This window comes from Peromyscus eremicus, chromosome X (genome assembly GCF_949786415.1).
Source record: "Peromyscus eremicus chromosome X, PerEre_H2_v1, whole genome shotgun sequence".
NCBI classification, from domain to species: domain Eukaryota; kingdom Metazoa; phylum Chordata; class Mammalia; order Rodentia; family Cricetidae; genus Peromyscus; species Peromyscus eremicus.
In genome coordinates, this window is record NC_081439.1 from 22,165,994 (window position 1) to 22,193,940 (window position 27,947).

The following is a 27,947-nucleotide window of genomic DNA, read 5'->3' on the forward strand; positions in this document are numbered from 1 at the left end:
CTAATCTCTCCCACCCACGGTCCCACAGCCGCTTATAAAATAATTACACAGAGGCTTGTATTAATTACAAACTATATGATGTATGGCTCCAGCTTATATTAGCTAGTTCTTTCAACTTAATTCAACCCATTCCTATTAATCTATGTCTTGCCATGTGGCTTCGTGGCTTACCTGTACATTCACATCATCCCTCTTGGGTGGCTGGATCAAGTCTCCTCTGACTCCACCTTTTCTCTCTCTCTCTCTCTCTCTCTCTCTCTCTCTCTCTCTCTCTCTCTCTCTCTCTCTCTCTCTCTCTCTCGGGTTTCCCACCTGGCTGTAAGATTTTTTGCCATAGGCCAAAACACCTTTATTTATTAGCCAATGGGAGCAACACCTATTCACAGAATACTGAAAGAAATCCCACAGCATTTCCCCTTTCCTGTCTTATCAAAAATGAATGTTTTAACTTTAACATAGTAAAATTACATATAAAAAACAGTTATGAAGCAAGAATTACAATATCTAGTCTATTTGTATTTGGCAAAATTAGAAAATATTCTATCATCTATCTTATTTTTGTGAGTCTAAATTTTTATATCTAATTTATCTTTTATAATGACTAAGGAAAACTATAATTATAACTATCTAGTCTTCAACTCCATCAAAGACCCTAGAAGGATAAAATATTACCTAAGTAAACATGAAGTGCATTGTAAGCAACTTCCAAAATTCTAGAAATAACAGAGATATCTGGCTTCCTGGACAGCCACCCAAAGTTTCTCTGCAACATTAGGGCATCCATCTTCAGCCTACAGGCCTAGAATCTCTGGCAGACTTTTAGTGAAGCAGGAAATTTGAAGGATTGTCTCACCTATTGGCAAAGTTCATCAGTCACTTTCCCTGTGTCCTGCCGAATGTCTGGAAATCTCCTCTGTGAAGCAGGAACCTGAAGGACCATCTCACCTTGTTTTAGCAAAGTGTTCACATTTCTATGGGCCCTGCATGCCTAGTTTGTACAGCATACTGTCAAGAAGTCCAGGCAAGAGCAGTTTCTTGCCCAAATGGCCAGTTTTGCCAAGAAGAAATTAAACTCCATATGGAGTTTCTTCAATGTCCATCTTCTCTTTTGAAGAAATTGGTGCTGCCAGAAGCAGATGTGTCTCACTGTCCAGAAAAGTCTAAGTTCTTAAAACATTTTAAGTGCCATATTCTGTAGGTCTTTGAAGTATTTGAAAATTGATTTTGGGATTTCTTATCAGCTGCTTTTCACTTCCTCTAGAAGCATTTATTTATCAAAATGGGCCCTTAATCAGATAATCACTTAAAAGAAACTTTCCTGTAAAGATTATAAAATGGGGAAATTTACAAAAATGTGGCAGGACAACTCCGTAAAATATCTCTGATCAAAATTGATGAATGTCTATGCGTCACATACTCCTCTACTTTGTATTTGCTTGAACCATAATATCATGAGTATAAAATGATTATATATTTTTCAAAGAACACAAGTACACCATAAGAGACATATATAACAATCTGACATAGGAAGAAAACCTACTGTTCTTTAAACCCTTCCCCTACCCCTGCCCTAAAATATGACTAGAACTCAGTTTGTAGGACCTAAAGTGATTATTTTAATTGGTTTGAGAAAGGCTTTGTTCCTTATTATCAAGTTTCAAGGGTTTGCTTGATAAAGTCTTTTTATTATCAAATCTTTTGTTCAAAAACCATATTTTCCTACAGGTTAAAAAAAAGATAATCAAGAAGAAAAGTCTGCCTAGCCATGCAGCATTTCATGCTCTGTGAGTAACAGATATTGACACTTTAGAAATGTTTGGGATGATTGGAATTTTTAACCCCCAAAGGACTCAATCTTTTGGAGCCCAGAGCAAAGAGCATGTATAAGAACCATCCATCTATCTGTTCCTTAGTCACTCAAACTCAGGGCCATTCCACCTCATTTTACTTGCTGAGGTGGAATTAGATAAGGCATGGAAATGCATCTTTTACCATCAGATTCTACCCTCATTTTTTAAGTCCCTAAAAATGCCACTGAATTGGAATGTGAAAGCTGGGCTTTTCAAGAGCTGCAGTGATCTCTGTAAGATAGATGAGTCTGCCCACTATTGAATATGTAAACTACCCTGAGGGCTTGCACCGTAAGTCAGGAACCCTCTGGAGCATGCAAAACAAAATCTCCTTCTAATTCATTTTCATACCTTTATTAGCAAAACATATTTTGAGTATATACTACCACAGATAAATATTAATTTAAAGTTTTAGTTACTGCCATATATATATATAATTTTATAAGTGCTTGCCTGCACATATGTCTGTGGACCATGAGCATGCATGGTGTCCATGGAGGCCGGAGGAAGGCAGTAGACCTCCTAGAACTAGAGTTAGAAATGTCTATGAGATACCCTGTACATGCTGAGAGTTGAACCTAAGTCCTCTAGAAGAACAACCAATACTCTTAACCATTGAGCCATCTCTCCAGCCCACTTATATTCATATATGAGTAATTCCATGAATATATTGAGGATTCTAAAGCATCTTTAAAATGTATTAAAATGGGATGTTTTTAAAAAGGCGAAATAAGCTTAAGGTGTTGGCATAGGCCTAGAATGCCAATACTAGAGAGGCTGAGGTGAAGAAATCTGAAGTTTGAGGCCAGCCAGGGCTTCATAGCAAGTCTCAGCCTCCAAATAAACCAAACAAACACAAAAGACAAAACAAACGCAGCAAGGTAAAGTGAAAGTGAGGTAGATATTTTTTTTTTACCACTTAAAATCATTTTGGTATCACTGCTGCATTCAATCACTTAATGTCTTAAATGACAGCAAAGTGCCTGGAGGTGATTTTTTTTAAAATCTCTTGCTTCATCACTTCACTGCATAAATTTGGAGGGTCTTGTGAGTGCAGTTTCATTCTTTACTTGAGTTGAATCAAATCACTGGAGAGAGAAAAGGAGCCACAGAAAACTATGAAGAGGTAAGCAGACAAAAGGTGGTGCCAGGCTGCTCCCTCGGTGGCTGGTTTTCCTTCTCATCTCTGCAAAGGATTTTATTGGAATTCAGCTGGAAACTTCTTTGATACCCATCAACTGTTCTCACAAACCAAACGGAAAATGCTGCCTTTTCCTATATTTAACAAACGATTTCACAATCCACTGAAATGCTTCACTTGGAAGATTTTTAAGCAGGTTAGAAAAATTCATTTCCAAGTTTTCAAAGACTGCAGCTTCTATCTGTACATATTTGCATAATTTTCAATAAAACAATTAGACAACTGTTACATCCAAACATCTGTTTCCCTGCATGCTTATCACAATCTAAGTTTATTTGGAGAAAAAATACTTTCTCACTCATTATTAAAAAATCTCTTTTATTCTGAGAAGACCACTCTGTAAGTTTATTGTTGGCTGGTAGCCAACAAACTCTATTGGAGGACAATAAATTTCCCTAGCCAGTCTACTGGTTTGTTCCAAAAGCAACTACATGGTTGGCATGTGAAATCACTTAGGTTTCTCTGCTACTATAAGTTTCACTGAATTCTTTCAACAGTGGCCACCTCTAAATTTACCCTGGAAACTTCATTTTGTTGTGATCAGTGCTGATTCACCATGGCTGCATTATTTTTGTGGTTAGGGGGTGTTGTAACATGCATGTGTGTGCAGGAGACAGAGCTCAACCTTGGGTGTTGATTCTCAGATGCTGTTCACCTTCTTAAATAAAACAGGGTCATACAGTGACCTGGACCTCAACACATAGGCTAAACTGGATTGTCTGTGAACCCCAACAATCCTCCTGAATCTGCTTTCCCAGCACCAGAACTACAAGTGTGTGCCATAATCTACAGCTGGTATTTTTTGTAAGATTTTATTTTTTTTAATTTTAAGTGTGTGTGTAGGGGGGTGGGGGCGGGCTCACAGTTCCCACAGAGGCCAGAAGAGGGTGTTGGAGCCTCTGGAGCTGGAGATACAGGTAGTTGTGAGCCACCCAATGTAGGTGCTGAGAAGCAAACTTAGGTCCTATGTAAGAGCAGTAAACACTCTGAACTGTTGGGGAGTCTTTCTAGTCCCCTGAGCAACTTTTGATGGACAGTCTTTGGATGTAAGGTTACCATGATTGCAAGGCAAGCGCTTGGTCTTTGGTGCAATCTTCCCAACTCCTTGGGCTGCATTCTGTTCTCTGTATTTTTGCTAGTATCATATCATTCTGAGAGTTGTCATTTTGTAAGAGACTACACAGAACATTTTTCTCACTCAGAGTTCTTTTATAATACCATATAAAATTTAGAATTCATTTTTGTTGAATTCTTTAAAAAAGGTTGTTCACATCTCCTTATTGGACAGCATTAAATCTGTAATTTATTTTGGAATGAACTGAACTTTTCATATTTAGTCTACCCCATTGCACAGAAGCCCTGCTTACTCCAAAGCCTTCTGAAATTCTCCAACAAAAGTCTTTTATTTGTGATTTTAAGGTTAATCATGCTGGATTCTCTTGGCTTTCAAGAACTGTGTAAGTATCTAAGCTTGACGAAACAGCTTTGAATCTTTAAGTGCTTCTGACACATTGTGGGAATTGACTGACAGTGGCCTGTGGAATTGATTAGTGAAGGTTAAGTTCTTGTAAACCTATGAGATACATGCTCATGAAGGCAAAAAGCATGAGACACACTGTTATGTGCAGTGAAAACCCATTATGTTCAGTTATTTGTGCTAAAAAAATTTTAACTCCTCTCCAGTGGAGGGATTTGGTTTGGCTCCTTTGATCCCCAAGGACTGAGACTTGCTCAGAACATGGGTGTTGAATATGAAAACATGTACATGGTAAAGGAGATGGATCTGAGGATATAGAAACAGAAGTGTCCAAGTGCACCTTGGCTTCTAGAGAACCAGCAGCAACAGTTAGCACTGGATACAGGCAGATTTGGGATGCCTATTAGCAGGAATTCCTGAATTTCCTAACATTATGTCCCTTCAGAATATAATCATTTAACCCATTTAACCATTTTTCTTCTAATTTGTGATTTCTCCTTTCCTTCATATGATCTGTCTCTCATTTATAGTCTGCTATATATACATGTCACCATTGCATTGAGTTCTTATGGGCTGGCCATTCAGATACGATCATGTCAAATATTCAAAATGTATGAGGGTCTTCTGCACAGCAGAAATCCCATTAGACCTCAATGTCTTCATTTCCAATTGCCCACTCCTGTGACAACTTGTGTGGTCCCTTGAATTATACTTATTCTGTCATTTTGTTACACTCAGCCTGTGGGTCTTGCTGCCTTCCTAGGCAAAGCACCAAACTACTTCTTCTAATGTTTCTGCTGCTTCACTAGAGTCTTCAGCTGCATCTTCTTTCACCAAGTCATTCATACTTTCAGAGGGGAAAGGTCAGGGAGAGTGGCCTGCAACCAACTTTTGATTTGAGCCCTAGTAAAAGCGTCTCCCCCAAATCAGAAACTGAAATGTACATGTCTTCTATTTCATACCTGGGTGAGAAAAATCTCGATGAGGAAAGAGAGCAAACAAAATGTTTTTGATATATTATTTTGCCACAGTATTACTGTAATATTGACATGATGAAGACCTTGTCATAGAGTCTTCTCTTTATCGTGATTTTTCTGTTGTAATCAATCAACCAACTTTAACAATGCATACTTTGCTGGCTTTGTCCCTTCCAATTTGACTTTTTCCAGTGCTGGAGAAGGCTTCTTTGTTTAGCTTATCACTTTTAGTGAAAGCTTCCATTCTAAGCCCCTCACAGATTACCTAAAGCCTATCAGGGGTGTTGGAAGTTCCCAATGAATAGACTACAGGGACAGTCAGGGGATAGGTCCTTTACAGGTATCTCCTGTGGTTGCTGACTACAATATATTTACTTGTGAAAGATGTGAGGAATGGGTCCATAGAGATACTCCCTTTGAAAGGCAGAACATCAGAGTTTTTTAGTGCTATTGAAAGCACTGGCTATAAGATTATGTGAATGAGTTTTGATGCATAACAAACACCTTCCAAATATAGTGTTATAACATAATCATTATTTATCATCCCTCATTCACATGACTAATCTCGGCTATGGGCTAGGTAGCTCTGCTACCCTTGGCTTCCTATGGAGGCTTAGACTCTGATTTAGTTTCCATGTGTCCATTCTGGAGAGCAGGCTCAAAAGTCAGAAGTTCACGTTAGCTCTTTTCATTATGGTGAGAGGCCAGGACACCTGCCCAAATACACAAAGGACTTCTGCTTGTCAGATCTGGGTTCATCCACATAACATTCTTTGGGCAAAGGGATATTAAAGTCAATCGATGAAAAAAATTGCACTGATTGCAATGGAAAGTAGTGGAAAGAAGGATGGCATCTGGTGGGCAAGTTACATCCTGCTAAGTGAAGTATAATGAAGTTGGCCTCACACCCAGGCCAGTGCTTCCAGGACAGAGATGGGAACAGAATACAAATGCTCATGACTGGTACTCGCCTGAAGTCTCCACTGGATTTTCTTGGTACTAAAGTGATCTCATTGGGCTAAACTTAGGCATAGATGCTTATTTATATCCATTTTGGTTCATGTCTTAACCTCCCGGGTGACCAACATACCATCACATGCCTGGTCAGATACCTTAATGTTCACACCAAAGGTGATGTTTCTAAATTTGGTTCTCCCTTCTAGAATTTCCCATCTCAGCACATTTTCAACAAAAGGATCTTGCTGATTCTAATGGGTTTATCAAGTCCAAGAAAAGATTATAGGTTTTCTTCCAGTATGCTTTCTTCCAGTCAATGCAATTTTTTGTGATTCTTTTATTGTTGCTGAGGAGCAAAAGCTCCAAGAATTTAAGCAAACTCCTTTCCTTTTGTTGTGGGAAATCAAGTAGCAAGAGTCCCACTGTCCCCTTAGAAATGAAATCCCCAAGAAATAGCAAGATTGTTCAGTTAATCTTGATGAGCCCATTTTCCACCTCAATTATTAGCCTCTGTTTTCAGGTCATAGATTCCTGACTTATCTATATGTATTTGATGGAGGACGTTGGGGCAGGAGTGAAGGTTTATGTAGCGCATCACTTGTATTCTTCTAGTCTCAGCATTAGAATTTACTGAAGCATGTTCAAGAGGTGAAAAGATGTGGCTTTTTAGCGCCTTATAAAAACTCTCAACCATCCTCACCAAAAAAAAAAAAAAAATCTTGCAAGTTCAGGTTCCCTCAATTTTGACTTACTACAAAGATCAGATTGACATTTCATGGTATGGGGATACTTTAGTGCAGATATGTCTACTAAAAAAGAAAAATTGATAACTTTTAGATCATTAAAATCTAAAAAGGTAACCTAATAAGTAAGAGAATGGTAATTCTATCAGAAGCTTTTCCTCAACATACAAGCAAAACAAAGAGGATCAAAAATCTTTAATAAGTACCAAATGCTAAAACTAGCAGCAAACCGAAAATATGCATTTGATTGAGTCTGTAAAGTGTTTGGGTGGGAGCAGTAGTGGAGCAATATAGCCCCACAGAGACACTGCTGACACAGAGGAAAGCAGTGTCTAAGAAACAGAGGCTCCCACCTGCCTCAGCTCTCATTCAGAACAGAAATGAGCACTTCTCATGACTCCTATCACTCCAGCTCAGTCCCTATCCTTGTAGTCCATGGTTCTTGGTGGCCAAGAAACACAGGCAAGGAATGCTTACTGTTCACACTATCTTATATTATTCTTCTATGTCTTTAGTATAGTATTGCCTTGGGTATCTCAAATCCTATTTGTATCCATTTTGTCATTGAATTTGATCTAAATCATCTAATTGAAAGCCTTGGAGTTTGCCTGGGATTGATGAGGCATTTAACTCAGATTTGGGCTGCAAATGTTTGAAATGGTAAGTCAGTCTCTTAGCTAGTGCTTTTATTACTATGATAAAATACTGTGACCAAAATCAACTTGAGGAGGAAAGGGTTTATTTTATCTTACCCTCAGGTCACACTCCATCACTGAGAGAAGTGTGAAAAGTTAAAGCAGGACATAAATCCAGAGGTAGAAACTGATGTAGAGGCCATGGAGGAGTGCTGATTCCTGGCTTGCTCTTCTTGGCTTGCATAGACTGCTTTCCATAGCACCCAGGACCACTGGCCAAGGAATGACACTACCCAGAGTAAGACGGACCCTCCCACATCAATCAAGAAGATACACCACAGGCTTGCCCACAGACCAATCTGGTGGGGGCATTTTCTCAGTTGAGATTCTCTCTTCCAAAATGACCTTAACTTGTATCAAGTTAATATAAAACTATCCAGCACAGTTGTTTTTCAGATTTTGCAATGAAATGCTTTCATCATGTCAGAAATTCATTCCCTTCTATTCACTGGTCTTCAGAGATAAAAATAAAAGCTATTGTTTTCTGAGCACTTACTATGTGCCCAACATTTTGTAAGCATTTTTGTGTCTTGTTTGCCTTCCACAGCTCTTTAATGAAATTGTTATAATTACTGTCATCGGTTTCAAAATGATGCATGAAGTAAGAAAGCAGGTCATACTGCTAGGCCTCTGTGTATTACTACAAACAACCATGCTGGTTTTCATGTCCACCTTAGACCTAAGCACCTGTTTCCTAATTAAACAGGAAGGAGATATGTTTCCGATAGTATAGCTGTATCAGGACATGTACACATGGTCCATTCTTGTGGAGAGAATGTCTGTACAGGAGAAAGGTTCCAGAGTGAGAGGCTGACACTTTCTCCATCAGAATGGATTCCAACAGTATTAAAAGCCCTACAATTTCTGCCACCTCTGTCACTCTCACTCCAGTGTGAGCCATCATGATATGTCAGAAGGGATGTCATGGCCCCTGGGTTCTCTTTTCCCATGTACTATCCTTTCTGTTGTCAACACAGTAGCTGAGTACATTGCTGACATTCAAACTTTCCATTGGCTCCCCGGTTTAGTCAGAACAAAAGACCAAGTAGAAGCATGAGCCTATGCAATCTCTATAGAATTGCTACCTCATTCTTCTACTCCCCCATCACTGCTCCAAATCCCTAGTCTACATCTCACTGGTCTCTACATGTTCCCAGACATGTTCCCTTCCCATGAAGCACGTTGTACCTCGAGATAGTTGCACTTCATGGTCCCTGTGTCCTGAGTACACCTCATCCAGATGTTGACCTGGCCCCTGATAGAATGTTTTGCAGCATCCTCATTCAACAGCTGTCTGCCTACCCTCCCTGTGCTGATTCTCTCTTTGGCATTAACCATAACCTAGTATGAATATTTTATTTTTATCTGCTTTCTTTCCTTTTGTATTCCCAAACTGGAGAACCCAGTGTATTTAATAAATTGACTAAATGAATAAATGAGAGTATTGTGGAGTTGTCTTGAAGGATTAAGTAAACTAACATATGGAAAGCATTTAGAACAAGCAATGCTTAGTATGAAATTTATGTTCAATAACTGTCATGTTATTAAATTATAATTTAAGAGTTGTTGAATGAATGATATATTGAAACTTTAAATAATGTTACTTTATTGATTCCTTAGAAGATGCTAATCAAGCCACAGATTCTTAAAATATTCCAATTTAATTGCCAATGGATACTACAAGAGATGCCAGCCAAATCATTTGTGTCTTCTTTTCCTGGTGTCTAGATCACACACTATCATGGCCCCTTTCCTGTATTCAGCAGTTTTCCTGTCATTGCTTTTGCAAAAAGCCTGTGAAGAGGGTCAAACAGCTTCCATCACTGAAAGGTCTTCAAGTGTTAAATCAGGAAACAGATGGGCCTTAGTACAACGCATATAACACATTTATCCATTCCGTTTCTTCTAGTGTTCCATGTCTCAAGCAGTTACATTCTGTTTAAAGGGGATTTTTAAAATTGTGTTTTCCTAGCACAGATATATGTTTAAGGGACAGATCCCAGAGGATTTCTGCTGATCTTCCCTAATTCTTATTAATTGTACTGAAGAACAGCATGCTTCCTCCTTCCCCATCTTTCTTTATTCCATTTGGACAGTATGCTATCCAGATGGCATATAGAACAGCAGCATCCAAGGTATTTTAAAATTATATTCTCTTACTTATTAAAGAAAAATATTTTAAGGTGAATTGAGGACTGGAAAGATGACTCAGCAGATAAAAGTACATGCTGCCAAGCATGATGACCTGAGTTTGTTCCTCAGGACACACATGGCAGATAAAGAGAATCAACTCTTGCAAGTTGTCTTCTGACCAACACATGTACATCATGGTGCACAAACACACATGCGCACACATGCATGTGCGCGCATGCACACGCACACACACACACACACACACACACACACACACAGAATAATTAAATAAATGTAAAATAAAATTGAGTTGAATTAAGCACATGTCAGTCACTTAAGTCATCTGAGCTAGCATTTCTTGAAGGAGATTGCTGGTGTTCAGCAAACAACTCTTCCTTAAAAGAAAGCTGCCTTGGACAATTGCCATGCATGAAGCCTTCACTAAGAGTTGTAGGAGTTGGTCCTTGACCAGATTATCTGGCCTATTGGCCATGGAGCCTTGAGTGATGATACTTCATGATTTTGATCTTAAGTTCCTTGTTGACAAATGTGATGTCAATGACTGCTCTATTCCGCAATTCTGTGGCAAGACTGAGCCAAAGCATTTTGAGGGTTTTTGTTTGTTTGTTTGTTTTGGTTTGGTTTGGTTTGGTTTGTTGTTGTTTGTTTGTTTGTTTTGATACTGACCTGGACCTCTCTCTACATCAAGCTGTCCTCAAACTCAAGATATCTGTCTGCTTCTACCTACTGAGTGCTGGGATTAAAGGCATGAGCCACCGCCGCCTGGCTGCATTTTGAATTTTTAAGTGTTACTTATTATTGACAGTTTTATACATTTATATAATGAATTTTAGTCCTTTTCATCTCCTATTCTCTCTCTCATCCCCCCTCCTGCTCCTGCTGGAACCACTTTTTCTTAAGTTCCCCTTCTACTTTCATGTCTTCTTTCTGCATAGTCTCTGAGTTTAGTTAGAGTTTCTTGCCCATGTGTGAGTAGAAGGCTATCTATTGGAACAATGGCAATTTATCAGGGGCTGCACCACTGAAATGTTATAGAAAAATCAATTTTGAATTGTTGCTTAAACTTCATAAATGGAGGTGCTAATGAGAAAGTTCATTTAAATCATTCAAATCTTTTTCTTTAAAGTAAATGCCAAGATCTAAATTAATAGTTTCTTTGGAATGGAGAATGTATTTGGTACCAGGATAGCCCATCACCACTAAAATCATCCATATTATTTTAATTTTGCTAGGTTCAAGTGTCCTATATCCTACCTGTCAACTAAATGTTACTCTATGAGACTGTAGATCAGCATTTCATCTATAACATGATGGTGTTGTACAAAGAAGTAACTTTGCCCCTGCTTATTAATTCAATTTATTGTTGAGCCTTCTGTGGGTCAGACACAGTTCTAGATCCTAAAATAAATCAGTAAATATAATTAAGTTCATAAGACTAGGGCTTTAGTTCAATGATATAACCTTTATCTAACATGCATGAGGCCCTGAGTTTCACCCCCAGCTATACACACACAACGACTAAGTATTTTGTCCTTAAAGACTGTACATTTTGTTGTGGAGAGCAAAGCAGTAAAAATCATCATAAAAATATATGCTTTTGTAGTATGTTTGTATGTAAGTAGTGCCATGGTAGAGGGAGAAAATTAAAAAATGTAAAGTGGTTTGGTGACATGGGGAACTAGAAAAACCATATTGAAATAGTATTCCAAGGTAGTCTTTTCTAAGATGATGATATGTGAACAGAAGTTTGACAGAGGCAGAGGTGAGGCCTGCAGATATTTGCAGGACAGGCATTCCACATTGGATGAATTGTCCATTCAAAGCCCTAACATGGGCATTACAGAGTTCCCAAGGAACAATATATAGACCATGAAAGATGACCTTGAGTCTCTAGATCTTTCCCACTCTCTACCAGAGACAATAGGTTTCAAACTAGAAAGTATGTGGTTTCAAGGCCAGTGCCCAACCCCCACCTTGATGTCTCTCTTCTCGTCTTTATTTTTTTCTACAGTCACATGACACAGGCAATCCCATATGATGACCCTCGGTTTGACAGCTGCCAAATCATCCCTCCAGCTCCACGGAAGGTGGAGATGAGGAGAGACCCTGTGCTGGGCTTTGGGTTCGTGGCAGGGAGTGAAAAGCCTGTGGTTGTTCGTTCAGTGACACCAGGTAAGGATCCAAACCCTCTCTGGTCTTCCAACAGGCTACCTGCCACACCTGGTTAGAATAGCTTCTGTACAGTTCTGTGAGTGCTCAGGCTGTGAAGCGTAAGTGACGCTTTCCCATACCCGGAGAGAGTGCCAACTGGAACATGAATTGTTAGAAGGTCTTATTAATGAAAACAAACCCAGAGCCAGGTATTGGGGTGAACACTCAAAGATCAGAGAAACAGAACAAGCCACAGCCAACCTCACCTTGCCAATTCCTCAGCTGATCTTGTTTCCTCAGACTGAAAGACTCTGAGTTCTCATCCGAATGGATCTCAGCTGTACTGCTGCTAAAAAATCTAAAAATTTAAAAGCTTCTAGTTCCTGGTCCTCATGCCTTAATATACCTTTCTGCTTCCTGCCATAACTTCCTGGGATTAAAGGTATGTATCTTTCCCAAAGAAAGACATGAGATCTCAATTGCTGGGATTAAAGGCATGTGCCACCACTGCCTGGTTGTTTCCAATGTAGCTTTGAACTCACAGAGATTCGGATGGATCTCTGCCTCCAGAAGGCTAGGATTAAAGATGTGTGTGCCACCATTTTCTGACCTCTATGTCTATCTAGTGGCTGTTCTGTTCTCTGACCTCAGATAGGTTTATTAGGAGGCACAATATATTGGGGGACACAATATCACCACAGCCAACATAAGACAGTAATGTGTCATTAAAATGGGCTTTATTTTTTCATATTTATGTATGTGTGTTTTTATGTATGTGTTGGAAGAATTTTGGAGACAGCTTTGCTGTGTTTCCCTGTATGTTTGGTACTCTAACTGTAACCCAGCCTAGCCTAAAGCTCATGGCAGTCTTCCTGCCTCAGCCACACAAATGCTGGTCTTACACACCTACATCCCATGCCTGATTTCAAAGGATATTTTAAACTGCCAAATCCATCATATCCCTTGAGTCAGGGAAAACATTGATATATCATTGTTAGCCATGATACCACTTCTGAGTATAGAACTCCAAATAATGTTAGGCAGGTGCTGTATTGTATGTAAGTGCCTGATGGAAAACACAGTGTAGTATTCAAGTTATAGTATTATTTAGTCATGGGACAGTTGAATTGTTTTATAAGTATACACATCCTTTACTTCTCACTAGAGGTAGGCAATTTTCCTGCCCCATTGTTGTTGGCATGAACCAAGTAAATGACTTTGGCCAATGACACATTAGTCAATATGACCAAAGCAGAAGGTTGGGGTGCATGTGTATTGTTGAACTCTGCTATGGCCATAAGAACAGATGTTCTTCCAGAGAGGCTGCTACTCCTTCAGCCTCAACTCTGGGATAAACTCCTGGGGCAGCACCCAACTAACCTGAATCCTGAAGCTCAGTCTAACCCAGTCTGTAATTGGAAGCAGATATGCTCAGCTAATCCAGGCTTGAATCATCCTAACGATTCACAAATGTGTGAAGAAACAACTATTGGAATGGTCTGTTACACAACAGATGCTAACTGGTACATGTCACATCTCTTCAATGCTATAATATGACAATAGACTATATATATATAATATATATAATAGACAATAGACAACTGAACTATCTCAATTACTCATCCGAGGATATACAGCCCCACTATCAATACAGTAGAGTGATTTTGCTTTTCCAGAAACAATCACTTTTAGTTATTTATTTATTACATACATTTATGTCTTTACTGTAATGAACATGGACCTGTTTTTAGACAAAAGACACCTTTTTCCTCTGTTATTGCTCTGAACATTTTACAAATCAGTAACAGAACACAATAGTGAAGTCCTCACATAATAAGATGATTCTGGAGGCTAGGGAAATGGTTTTATGAGTAAAGTATATGCTGCACAAGCAAGAGAGACTGAGCTCAGATCCCCAATAGCCATTTAAAAGTTTGACTGTAAGGCAAAGCATAGTGGCACACATTGTAACTCTAACTCTAGGGTAGGAGTGGAGTGGACCCCAAGGGCTTATTGGCCAGCTAGAAGATATCCAGGTTCAGTGAATGACCCTGTCTCGAAGACTCAAGTGGGCAATGATGGAAGAAGACACTAGGTATCAACTCCTGGCTTCCATATGTATGCAAACACATACACATGCACACATACCTACAATACACAAACATGCACCATACACATTCACACAAAACTTAGAAGTGTCATTTAGGAAAGAACATAGATTCTGCCATTATACTATCCAAATTTGAGTTCTGTCTCTGGCCCTTATTAGGATATTTGTAATATCCACATGCAGCCCTTGCATTTAAGTTGAATGTAGCTTTTCTATGTTATCCATCCATGTTATGGAGATTTTTCATAGCATCTAACTTAGAAAGCTGTGGGAGGTACATAGAGATGTGTCCACAATTTCTGGATTATTATTGTTGTTGAATTCTCAAGTGTTTGGCCTTTTAGTCAGGCAATGATGGGAAACAGAAGTTGACTAGTGAGGTGATATAGATTAAGTTAATTAAATTTTTAATTTTTCATTATTTTGACATAACCTGCCTGAGGCAAGCACTACAAATACAACTGAGTACCTTGTACTGGCTCTGAGAAGAGTATTTTCATTTCAAGCTATCCAACCACATAGTTCCTTACTCTGTCTTCATAGCTTTGTAATTTATTGGATGTGAATTGTATTTTAGGACTCTGTAAATGCTATGAAATCATTGAGGATTGTCTTTTCCAAATTTGGGTGCTTCTTCTTATGTTTTACAATATAGACCCATGTATTCATGAACATACACACAGATACACACATAGATACACAGACACAAACAGACGGACAGACAGACAGACAGACACACACACACACACACACACACACACACACACACACAGTGTGGTACTATAGAAAAGAAAGCTAAAAGAACTCCTGAACTCATTCTCCTGGAAACCAGCATTCCCATAGATGAGGAGTACCTACAGCACAGACAGAATTCTGAACTTGCACAAACAGACATTGTAAGCATCAGAGTCTCCCCACCTTCTGCCTTTCTGTGTCCTGAACTCTTCTTAGCTTCAGAGACACTATAACACTTAATGTCAAACATTTTTGAGGAGAGTAAAAAAGAAGTGAAAACAGGTCAAAGAGTCCTTCTCCTGGTTATTTTTGTAAGTGAAAATGTTGGTCAAATAACCTATCATCAAAGTGACTCTACTCAAGTCCCAGGTGATTTCAGCGATGTGACCAGATTTTCTATAGGACACAAGCCAGACATCACTGCAAAGGACATGATACAATTCTCTGAAGAAGGCATTTATTTCATATTTTGGAAGGATTTTTGTTGCCTCTTCCAGAATTCTTGATTCAAGTTGCTTGATTAACCAAGACTATTCCCATTCTATCTAAAGCATAAACCATGCCAGTACTATCAGAACTCAAGGGACTGATTTAGGAGTATAACTGTAAATTCAGGGCCATTCTGGGCTGCATAGTGTGTTCCAGGCCAGTTTGGGCTATGGAGCAAGACCTGATCTCATCAAACAAACATAAAACCAATAGGTGAAACTCAAGACTATGTCCAATTGGTTGAGAGTGGTGTTCTCACCTGAACAATTCATATCCGCCCTTCAAACAGCTTCTCTGAAATTGTTTCTGTGTTTAACCAGCATTTGATTTGTAACCATTTGCTTGACTGAATAGGTGCGGCTGTTTGCACATAGGCTGACAGTTGGAACTCCTTGTGTGCAAACACTGATTCTCAGTTCTCAGATCTACAAAATGAATGCTTCTTATCACTTATATGGGTGCTTGTTACCATTCCCTATTCTCTCACTCCCCAGCAAGATAAATTGATGATACACATCGAGTGGCACATATACCAAGTGTCTCAGTGATTGGAGAATAGCCAAATGACATTCAGTTTCTTGTTCTTATCATGAAACATTCATTTTGATTGTTAAACGAAGGAGTAGTGAGCTTATTAGAAAGATAGTATTCTGACTACACCTATACCCCAGTGCTATGTCTCTGGAAATATGGTGAAAATTATATAGTACCAGATAGCCACATGTCAGTATTTTGGAGGTAACTATAACCAGGTGTACAAGTGAGAATAATTCAAATAGTTGAATAATCTGAGTAATTGCTTAGGTTTTCATATTTTAAAAAAAGCTGTGTATGTCACACAGATGTGGCTTTAAGTCTTGCTTTGTGAGAACAAGTTCAAAAGGGAAGTTAGCCATTCTGAACTTGGATGCATCCTGATACAATTGTACCTTCAGGCCCCTTCTTTTACTGCTGAACTTAGTTCTCTCATTTTGTACTGGGAATCATAGTAATATTCAGTGAGGTTGCCAAGTAAAGCATTACGCTCATAGCCCAGGTCATCATAACTGTCCAAGAAATATTAGTTTCCTATTCACTCCTTAGGAATCCAACTGAAAAAGTGAAACACCCTCTGCCATCCAGGACTATTAGGCCATCACATTTGGGTCTGGCTGTTGTGTTGATCATAAATAATTTGGCCAAATGTCAACAACAGACAATGACACTAACCATGATGGATCAGGGCCTGTAAGCATTGACATATCTAAGAGCACTTAAAGTCACAAATTTGACCAACCACACCCCTCTACTAGCTGGCATAGGGATAAATTCATTTTTAAAAACTTAATCACACCTAGGTATGCTTCCTTCATTTATTTTATTTTATTTATTATTTTATATGGATATGTGTTTGCCTGCATGTCTGTCTGTGTGCTACCTATGTGTCTGGTGCCCTTGGAGGAGTCCAGAAGAGAGCATTGGATCCCTTGGGACTAAAATTACAGACAGCTGTAAGCCTCCTCATACCAGCTAGGAATTGAGCCAATGTGCTTAACCACTCAGCCATCTCCCCAGCCCCATGGGTCCTTCATTTAACCTCATAAGCAATCATTTAGATGTTTATGATGAAACTACTCCCACTTCCAGCCAGCATCAAATCTACAGACGACCCCCGCTTCATTTAACCTGTCCCAACAGTATTTAATGCACAGCCAAGTTTTATAAGAAGTCTTTTCTAATACCCTATGGTTGAGTGTGCTGTCTCCATACTTGAGCAAATGCATGCAATTTTGTTTAAACCGAACCATGCCATGTGTGCCACTATATGTGAGGATATATCTTGACTCTCATCCCTTCCTTCCTCAAGAATCACACAAATGGCAGCTGGAGAGATGGCTCAGAAGTTAAGAGCACTTGCTGATGTTTAGGAGTCATGGGTTTGATCTCCAGAACCCACACAGCAGTTCACAGCTATCTATAACTCTAGGGAGAACGGATTCCCTTTTCTGGCCTCTGAAAGCACTGCACACCTGTGGTGTACAAACATAAATGTAAACAAAACACCCACACACATAAAATAAAAGAAAGGGGGAGATACGTGGGAAGCACTGATAGTCTAGTATTGTCTTGCTGTTGAAGTTTTAGAGAACCATGAAGGCCAAAGTCCCACTCCCAGAGATCAAATCAGATCTCTGGGACAAATCAGAGTGCAACCTGGTCCTCATATAGTCCCAAAGAACACCCTGGTGTTATTGGGTTTTGCTTTTACTGAAAGCATCATTTGCTTAAAATGAGCTGTGAAGGAGAGAAGGAAAATCAGATGAGTGGCCAAAGGAATTCTAACTTGTCTGTTTTTCTCTTGTCTGTTTCCAGGTGGCCCCTCAGAAGGCAAGCTGATCCCAGGAGATCAGATTGTAATGATTAATGATGAACCAGTCAGTGCTGCACCAAGAGAGAGGGTCATCGACCTGGTCAGGTAGGTGACATGCTCATTCACCTGTACCTCACTATGCCCTTTCAAAAAGGCTGATGCACAGTTCTTATGCCTTATCTGGTAAAGAAAGAACTTTCTGTGGGCCAAAGCAGGGCAGAATCGTGAGCCTACACATTCATGTTATAGAAACGTCATTGATGCTAAACTCTAATAAAAGAAAGAAAGAAAAAAAACAGTTTCAAACTTTTAATGATTCCTATTTCCATTACTATAGCCAAAGGTTGCATTTACTTTACTTCCAGAATTACTAACACATCGATTTTTCTGTAATCAGGAACATTAAAATGCAGGAGCTAAATATAGCATAAAGTGATGAGTAATTTTATATACATAATTCCATGGATACACAAACATAAAGTTCACTGATTTTTTTCATACTTGCCTGAGTGATTCATTTTGACATCGTCAACTGAAACAAAAGTATAATTAGGTCAAAGCCAAGATGTTAAATATGATTTTATTAGTGTAATTGTATTGCAGATGCAGATTATTATGTGATATTTTAATTGGGCATCAAAAAGCACATTTTATATGACTTTCCAAATCCTGGTCAAGAATCTGCTGTAACGCCCACTGAGTTGTTCTTTCTCAGGGACTGAATGGCAAAAGAAACCTTTAGAATTGATTCAGGTGAAGCAAACCCTGTTACATAAACAGATCCATTCATACCGTGGTGTGGACGAATAAAGAGGTGTGATGGTGTAACATTTGTCTATTATAACTTGGTGATAGCAAGTAGGATTAAAGTGGAAGCTACAGCTATCACAACACAACACTTTAAACTGAGGAAGAGATCTCCTAGCATGCAAACTCATTCAGAAGAAAAAGTGCCTCTGCATTTGGGAAAAGTATTAAGTATTTTGAAAATATTTGGAAGAAACCCTTTTTTTTCTCAAACTTTGTTTCTACTATGCAATGAAGTCATGAATGGTTAAGTGGCTTTGAAGAGTTTGGAAATGGGTAAGAAGACAGAGAAATAAAAAATAGGGGGTAGTCATTTTTAGAGTGACCAACCACCCCAGTCTTATCATGAGCAAAAAAAAAGTCCATATGCTAAGAAAACTCTGTCAGTCCTCAAATAGATGGTCATTGCCATGGTCTAGATATTTGTGTCCTCCTCAGATCCAAATTCATATTTTGCAGCCTAATATCCATTGTAATAGCTTTGAGAGATGAGTCCTTTGAGAAAGTGATTAAATTATAATGGAGAAGCCTCCAGGAATGGGATAAGTACCATTATATGTATAAATGCAAAAACAAAACCCTCACCTCAAAGGCGATAATAGTTTAGTCTGGAGCCACATAGATACATATCACTAGATCATGGCCCAGGAACACAGATTTATATCACTTTAAATTCCATGCTCCAATGTGGAAGTGATTTCATGAAGATTTCGTAGTAACAGAACAAAGAAAGTCATAAATCAACACAAGTCCATTGATGGAAACATCAGAGAAGCAGTTATAACAGAGTGGGGAAACCTCTGTTAGAGCCCTCAGATACTATCTGATGACTCTCTTAGCTTTGGGTTGATGGAAGCTAATGTTCTGCTAATTTAATACATTCCAAAGATTTTTATCTGTTAGTCACAAAATGTTAGGTCTAACACAGAGGTAGACAAGAAATAGCTATTTAGGAGGTTAAAGATAGGCCAAGATAAATTGTTATTTGACTCTAGATCTATAATTTCCCAACCTCTCCACAGTCATTAAAGTTCTAATCAGCTAATCTGCCTTGCAGAAAGTCCACTGGGGAGGGTTTTTTTTTCTGGGAACTTTCCTTCACATATGCCATTAAAAGTTGTCAGGCTGTTGTTCAAATCTTAGATGATCTTTTAATAAAAAACCCAGAGGCAGATATCAGGGTGAAAGCTGAAAGATCAGAGAAGCAAAGCAGCCAGCCACTAGTTCTTACCCCTATGAAATCCTCAGCCTAAAGAGAGTGAGTTCCTGTTTCCTCACACCTTATATACCTTTCTCTGCCCTGCCATATTACTTCCTGGGATTAGAGGCATGTGTGCTTCCCAAGCAAAGGCATGAGATCTCAAGTGCTGGGATTAAAGGTGTGTGCCACCATTGCTTGGCCTCTATGACTAATCTAGTGGCTGGCTCTGTCCTCTGATCCTCAGGCAAGTTTATTAGGGTCCACAATATATCACGACATCAGGCTACTTCTGCCATATGAGAATGCCAAAAGGTGCTGCCTTTGAGGATGAAGCCTTTACCAGATTATAAATTTATTGTTGCCTTCCTGTTAGACTTCTGAAGCTACAGACCCATGAGCAACGAACTTCTATTATTTATAAATTACTCTGTCTAAAATGTGTTCTATAGTAGTCTCAAAGGACTATATCATTCTTCATTAGTCTGGACCAAATATAATGACACCTTTCAACCAGACGGATAATTCATACTTGCACTCATAGGGTATCCAGATCTCCAAAAAGCATTCTTCCATGGGAACAGACGCTGAAACTTGTGTCACATTCACCCTGCATCAGGAATAAGGCCTGACCTGGGAATAAATGATTCAAATCTTTCTGTGGATCAGAAGGGCAGAACTATGGAAAGACTATTTTTAGAGCCTCTGGGTTGAGGCCATTTCAGATAGCTTATATCTTGGGATGCATGTGGGTGCCATCACGAACATGCCTCATGCAGCTGAGCTTTCTATCAGCTTGTGTCCTGGAGGGCTATCGTTACGTCTAATGACAGAAGTCCCATTTTGTTTTCCCCTAGGTACATACCTGTGTGATTAGTCCTATTGATTCCTGTGCTTGCAGAAGGGTAGAAGACATAATATATCTGTGTTTGGGTTGGCTGTGACTGGATTGCTAGCTGTAGGACAGAGATGGAGAAAAAGCTATCTAAAAGTGTGATCACTTCCTAGCAATCTTACCTCAGGCATTTAGAAAGCTTTCTTTTCACCCCCAAGAAAGTTTTTTTTTTCTCATTGTTTAATGCACTATCAAGGAAAAATGGCATAACTGTAAACCCTATCTGACTTATATGTAAAACAATAAATGAACCAATTAAGAAGACAAGATGGTAGGCAACAGCTCCAAGTCCAAATTCAAACTGCCACATAATTTCACAAAACCTGTGAGATAGCAGTGTGTCTTCTTTCTTTAAAATAAAACATTTTAAGAGACTGGAATAAAGAAAAGTGAGGAATATTTCATGGCACATAAAAATCATATGAAATTCAAATTTCAGATTCTGTAAATATAGTTTTACTGTAAAAGTGGCCATACTCATTCATTTACATATTATCTAAGGATGCTTTTTCCCTAGCTGAGATGAACAGACATCGTGTGGCACACAAAGCCTAAACTACTTTCTATCAGGCCCTTCACAGAAAAATAGTGCCTGCTCTTATAGGATAGCCTGATTGTATTTCATTTCTTTGGATAAGCGAAATTTAGACTGAAGCCCTAAATAATATGAGGAGACTTTCTTCCATAATGCAATTGTAATTTCTCTGAGACTCTCACATGCATGATAAGGAGATGGTGTTTTCAGTACACTGAACTGTGAACCACACATGTCTTCCATGTCTCTGTTATGCTGTGAAAGTTGTTTGGGAAGATTTGTTATTCACGTAATAAACTTGGGACCATAGAGGCTTATAATCTCTTTTATAAGGAGAAATCAAAGCAAAGGGATGACCCATAAGCAGGAAGAGGATTCTGGGGAGATAGCTCAGAAATTTTAAAGCTCCTGTGTGAACAGCAAGCCTGAGGATTAGAGTTTTGATTCCTAGAACTTTAGTAAATTTTGGGTAGGCATGGTGGCCCACCTGCAATTCAAGACTTAGAAGAAGATTACAGGAATGCCCATAGCAAGCTAGCTAACTAAATGAGCCATATGGGCGAGCCCTGAGTTCAATCAAGAGACCTTACTTGAAGAATAAGGTAGAGAGTGATCAAGGAAGACCTGGGAATATTATCCTTGGACCTTCACAAGCATGTGCACACATACACATGCACACACTTCATACACACTCATTCTCACATGCAAAATGACAGGGGAAGGTACTGTAAGTGTTTCTTACCCACTCAGTGTTTCTAATTGATAGAAGTGTGAGACATATGTTTGAACAAATCATTCTTGGTTCTCTTCCCTTTCTTTTTCTCACTGTGGAGTATTTTATTCCAGTACTTGATCTAGATAACCAATGTGTAATACATCAGAACACATACATTTTACCAACCAAGAAACCATCAAATCCCCATCCATGTTTCCAACTTCCTCACTTCGAGTGAAACAAAGTATTGACAAGGACTGAAGTCTCTGTGATGACAAAGATAGTCTTCTTCTTTAAGGGCCTAAAAACCCTCACTTATTAACTTGTTACCATACCATTCCACACATTCTAACTGTACCATGGCTTTTCCAGTAGAGCAGAATTCTAAGACAGGAATCTGAAAAACATTCCCAATTTTCCTGTCCCTCATTTTCCCCAGCCAGCCACCCTGCCTGCCATTCTTCTGTGTATTTATTGAGCAATTTCAATTCACTGAGACTAGTCTATTTTTCTCCAATCATTGACTTCAATTGTGTGCTATTAAATCATCCTTTCCTGACCATTAACATTATCTGGGGCAGAACCCATAAACACTCACACTTGGGAATGACCAATTTGAAGCTCCAACATTGTCATTTGAACTGCATCTCCTCTTCTTTCTAGAAACAAGCTAAACTCAATCTGAGTCTGAAGAGTAAGGAGTTAGATTTGGATTTACTGAACCATATCTTCCATTCTTTTAGAAACCATCATATGCATTCTGGTATAGATGGAAATGCATCCCCCAAGATATTTATATATGTTTGTTCACTAGCCCATAGCACCGTTAGTAGATGGTGGTACCATTAGGATGTGGGGCATCTTTTAGTTACTCTTCTTAACACTGTGACCAAATCCTGAACATGAAGTGACTTAAAGAGAGGTTTATTTTGACTTATGGATTGAGATGATGTAGTCCATCATGATGGACTGTGGTGGTGAGAATGGCTTGTGGATGAGAAAGCAGAGCAGAGGTGTGACTGTGGGAGTTGAGTTGGATGTTTCCTTTTCTCCATTTTATTCATTCCAGGATTCTAGCCCATTGGAACAATCCACTCATATTCGAGCTTGCCTCTACTCTCTCAGTTAATTCTCTATGGAAATGCCCTCCCAGACACACCTCAAAACAATGTCTCAGTAATACCCTAGGTATTCCTTCAACTTTACAACCTAGTAGAAATAATTACATCACTGTATGCATTCCCTTGAATGAACTATTGGTACTTTGTCCTCCTTTATTTGCTTCTCAGCTATTCTGAGGCAAATAGACTCCACTATACTATGCACTACTGTCACATGTACTATGTTGCCACAAACTCCAATCATAGCTTAAAGCTTCTGGAACTATGATCTAAATTATGTATTCCCCCCTCTAAGTTGTCTTTCTTAGATATTTTGATTCAGCAATATGAATCTGACAATCAAAATATGATAAATAAAATCCCCTTTTTCCCCTCTGAAATCAAGGTCAGATGGGAAAATAAGAAAATTAACATCTTTATTTCACTACTCCTGGTAGGATCATCTCAGTAAGCTGTGGTGCTCTTCTGACTGATACTTCTTTCTCCCTTCCCCCTGCATTGCCCATACTCACATACTGCCTATGCTATGAAGCTCAGATATGAAGATTTTAGTGGTAAGAAATAGGGGTGCTGGCTGGGCAGTAGTGGCACACACCTTTAATCCCAGTACTAAGGAGGCAGAGGCAGGTAGATCTCTGTGAGTTTGAGGCCAGCCTGGTTTACAGAGCGAGATCCAGGACAGGCTCCAAAGCCACACAGAGAAACTCTATCTCAAAAAACCAAAAAATAAAATAGGGTTATTGATGGAACCATCCTATTTTATGGTGTCATTCTTTGGAGGTCTGAATTCAGTGTTCTCTCTGTCTCTATCTCTGTCTCTCTCTCTCTCTCTCTCTCTCTCTCTCTCTCTCTCTCTCTCTCTCTGCCAAATCATCTGAATAAGACTACAAAACTCCCTACTCAACAAGATAGTTACTTGAGGAGAAAACACAAGGTCACAGAAGACAACCAAATTCCTGATAGCACCACAGTTGTCTCTTCCATTCTTTATCAACTTCTCATAAAAACGGAGGAAGTAGAAGCAGAGATGTTGAGCAGGTGGATGGAAATTATCAGAGTCCATTTTCCCTCTTCTTTGGAACTTGTAGAGATTCCTATTCACTTAATTCTTGTTTTATAATGTAGTGCATGTATCTATTTGCATATATGCCATGGATATGTGAGAGAGAAGCAGTTATAATGTGGAAGGGAGTTTGACCTGAATTACAAGTTCCATGAGAAAAAATACCTTACTCCCTGTACAATGCTTGGCTGATTCAATGTGTTTGATAGTGTATTCTATGGTTTTTTAAAAATACTCTTTGAAAATTACAGACTTATGTAGGTCCCTCCAAATTCTACAGCTCAAAATTCTGCAAATATTTGAATAGCAGCTATTGACTACATGCCCCAGAAAACAATTTTTCACTCGTTTGTGAAGTATTTGTATGCCATGTTTGTGCTCTACATAATACACAGAGCGAGATAGTGGTAATGCAGGGATCAATGAAATAAATCTGGGCCTATTAGTACACTTGCAATCTACAGTACTATGAGCAATGATTTCAATTGTTGTTAATTAAGAAAGACAAGACCCCACATTGTGAAAAGAAAGGCCATTTGAAAAGAATTCTTCTAGTGGCTAAAAACCAGGGAGTCTGGATAAAATGGAAATAGTAAACATGTGATCCTAAAATATGCTGCCTTTTTTTTAATTTAAACTTTTTTTATTTTTTATTTATTTTTTTAAATTTTATTTTACAATACAGTTTGGTTCTACATATCAGCCACGGATTCACTTGTTCTCCCCCCTCCTGCCCCTCTCCCCTTCCCCCCAGCCCACCCCCCATTCACACCTCCTCCAGGTCAAAGCCTCCCCTGAGCACTGAGATCAACTGGTAGACTCAGTCCAGGCAGGTCCAGTCTCCTCCTTCCAGGCCGAGCCAAGTGACTCTGCATAGGCCCCAGGTTTCAAACAGCCAACTCATGCAATGAGCACAGGACCCAGTCCCACTGCCTGGATGCCTCCCAAACAGATCCAGCCAATCAACTGTCTCACCCATTCAGAGGGCCTGATCCAGTTGGGAGCCCCTCAGCCATTGGTTCATAGTTCATGTGTTTCCATTCGTTTGGCTATTTGTTCCTGTGCTTTATCCAACCTTGGTTTCAACAATTCTCGCTCATATAAACCCTCCTCTTTCTCGCTAGTTAGACTCCCGGAGCTCCACCCGGGGCCTAGCCGTGGATTTCTGCATCCAGATCCCTCAGTCGTTGGATGGGGTTTCTAGCACGACAATTAGGGTGTTTGGCCATCCCATCACCCGACTAGGTCAGTTTGGGCTGTCTCTTGACCATTGCCAGCAGTCTATTGTGGGGGTATCTTTGTGGCCAGACAATAAATTTTTCTTTATAAAAGTAATGGGATACTTTATTTTAGCAAAATAAATTCAAGCATGATGACACAGTGGTATCCTGTACCTTCAAATTCATTAAACCAAAAGTTTGAACCAGTGGATTTCCCAATAATGAAAGTCTTCATGCATTACAAAACTTTCCTGTGCCTTCCCATACATTTAGTCATCCATCTGCCATAATGTGTACTGACCTAAAAGTTTAGCTCTTAAAAAATAATCCCCTTTTTACTGGTTTCCTCAGCTAGCATGTGGTTTAATGTCTGTATCATACACAAGATAAATTCCCCTTCTATTTAATAAAATAACCTATTTTCTTAGCCACTAAGGAAATTCGGAAAAACACTCATCATTTTAATAGCACTATAAAATTCTCTCCTTAAATATTGGCATCCTTTGCTTGTCTTGCTTTGTTCTCCCCACCGCACCCCCACTGCAGCACTTACTTTTGGATTATTTTTTGGTTTTCAGATAGATTCTTTTTTGTGGATTATTTTCATTATCATTTGGCTACTCTATTATTGACATTTATTATTTTTTTCTAAGAAAATGAAATAATTTATTGGAGACCAATTTACTGCTATAGTAACCACATTTCTCTTTTTTCCATGTCATCTCAAGAAGTGCTGTAATTGCTGCACTGAAATTAGATGAGTGCCGTCTATTTTATAGTTTTCTAAGTTGTTAACACTAACTTATAGTTTACAGTCATCGAGGAGACAAATCTTTGAACAATCCATGCCCTTTACAAATTACCATATCCTTCCTTAAAATAATAGAACCCAGAGGTCATTGTCTTTGACTTTTCACAATTAAAAACAACTTAAAAACATCACCTACATTTTGTTTTTAAACAGTGAATGCTATAATTGCTCATAGAAGTGTTGTGACTCATTCCTCATTCTTCCAAGAAAAAGCTAAGCCAATTACATTTATTGGACTTCAATAGTTATTAAACGCTGACTATGTACACCATGTAAGGCACTGAGCATGTGTAGACACAGAAGGCATGATACATGCCCTCCTGATGGAGACTTCAAATTGGTTGAATTGTATTTTTGACTGCAAAAAAGGTAGAAATATTCTGTGGAGAAGATAAAAGGTCAGGTTGAGGAATGGAGTTCTGGAGGTGAAGAGTAGCCATCACATTGAGTGGAAGGGAAGGTTCATGCATGAATAAATGCTTGTAAAATCACTTCCCTTTGTTCCTGCAATCTCAACCTCTTCCAACGAGTACTTCTTTTTCCACCCTATAGATACAGACAAATGTATTTCCTAGGAGGCTGTCATGAAGCACAACCTCAGAATTTGCCCTTCAAGGCAATGTTGTAAAACTACTATCTTATCTCAGACCTGATGCTCTAATCTTTTTGGATTAGAGATCCGTTTCAGAGCCCAAAGAATGTCATAGACTTTTCCCTGCACCCAGGAAAATCTACACAGTTTCTTCATATAATAGAATTTGTCATGTTCCTGGACTCCAATCCCAGTTTTAAAGCTTAGGCATCAAACTTGGAAAATGCTTTCCTGCTTCCTTCCCCATCTTGAATAACAGAAGATGACACTGAAAAGCACGGAGCAAGTCAGTTCTCTAACATAGCTGTAGAAGAAGAGAAATGCCAATCTCAAAATAAGAAGACAAAAGACTGAAATAGGGTGCATATCCCTGCTTTTATCAGCCTCTGTAAGAGGGCAGCTAACTACTCATTCATCTGCTTTATTTCATTTGTTATGTTGACTATTCCTGCTAGTCTATAGCTATGACCATTTAGCTACAGAAGTCAACTTAGGTATCTAAGCCATTCACTGTTTCTTAACTAATACCCTGGGATTGGAAATAAATCCCAAGGGCAGTAACATTAATTTAATAAGAACAGTAATGGAAAGAATAGTAGTTCCCTAGCCAGGAGTTAGTGAGAGGGCTGAATAAGAGACCTTCTGATGATTTTCCATCAGCAGTGGTCAACCACGACTGGAAGTACTTTTATTGGAGCTTTTGAATTCAGATAGGGTTGGTAAAACTATAGTGGAGTCCAGGTTGAAGAGGAAGAATTTCTTTTAAATAGTTATTACTTATGCCTATTTAGCTAGATAGTTTACTGACCATGGCTAGCTACTGATCTGGAAATGCCTATGTTCTCCTATGGACTTAAAGTTTTATCTGTTTGGCCTTGGTCCTTCCACTAGCACCATCTTCCAAGGGACCTAGGAGTTATGTCTATACATGCCTTGGCTGACAGATTTGCTCACCTCAGTCCCAGATGAGAACTCTTAAGTAATACATGACTTATCTTCATCCTCTTTTAACCAATCTGGGAACACCTCTGCCTGCACAGGGACCATCAGGATAGACAGAACGATGCATACCTTGAGAGGTACGCCTAATGAACTGTACCC

At 39.0% G+C, this 27,947-nt stretch overlaps 1 protein-coding gene across 1 annotated transcript in view; it reads left to right on the forward strand.

Annotated features, from left to right (window-relative positions):
• Frmpd4 (FERM and PDZ domain containing 4) overlaps positions 1 to 27,947 on the forward strand; it is a 213,938-nt gene that overhangs the window by 75,307 nt on the left and 110,684 nt on the right. Inside the window, exons 2-3 of the mRNA XM_059250688.1 lie at positions 12,066 to 12,226; positions 17,892 to 17,994. Coding sequence (XP_059106671.1) covers positions 12,066 to 12,226; positions 17,892 to 17,994 — 264 coding nt within the window. The remainder of the gene's footprint in view (positions 1 to 12,065; positions 12,227 to 17,891; positions 17,995 to 27,947) is intronic.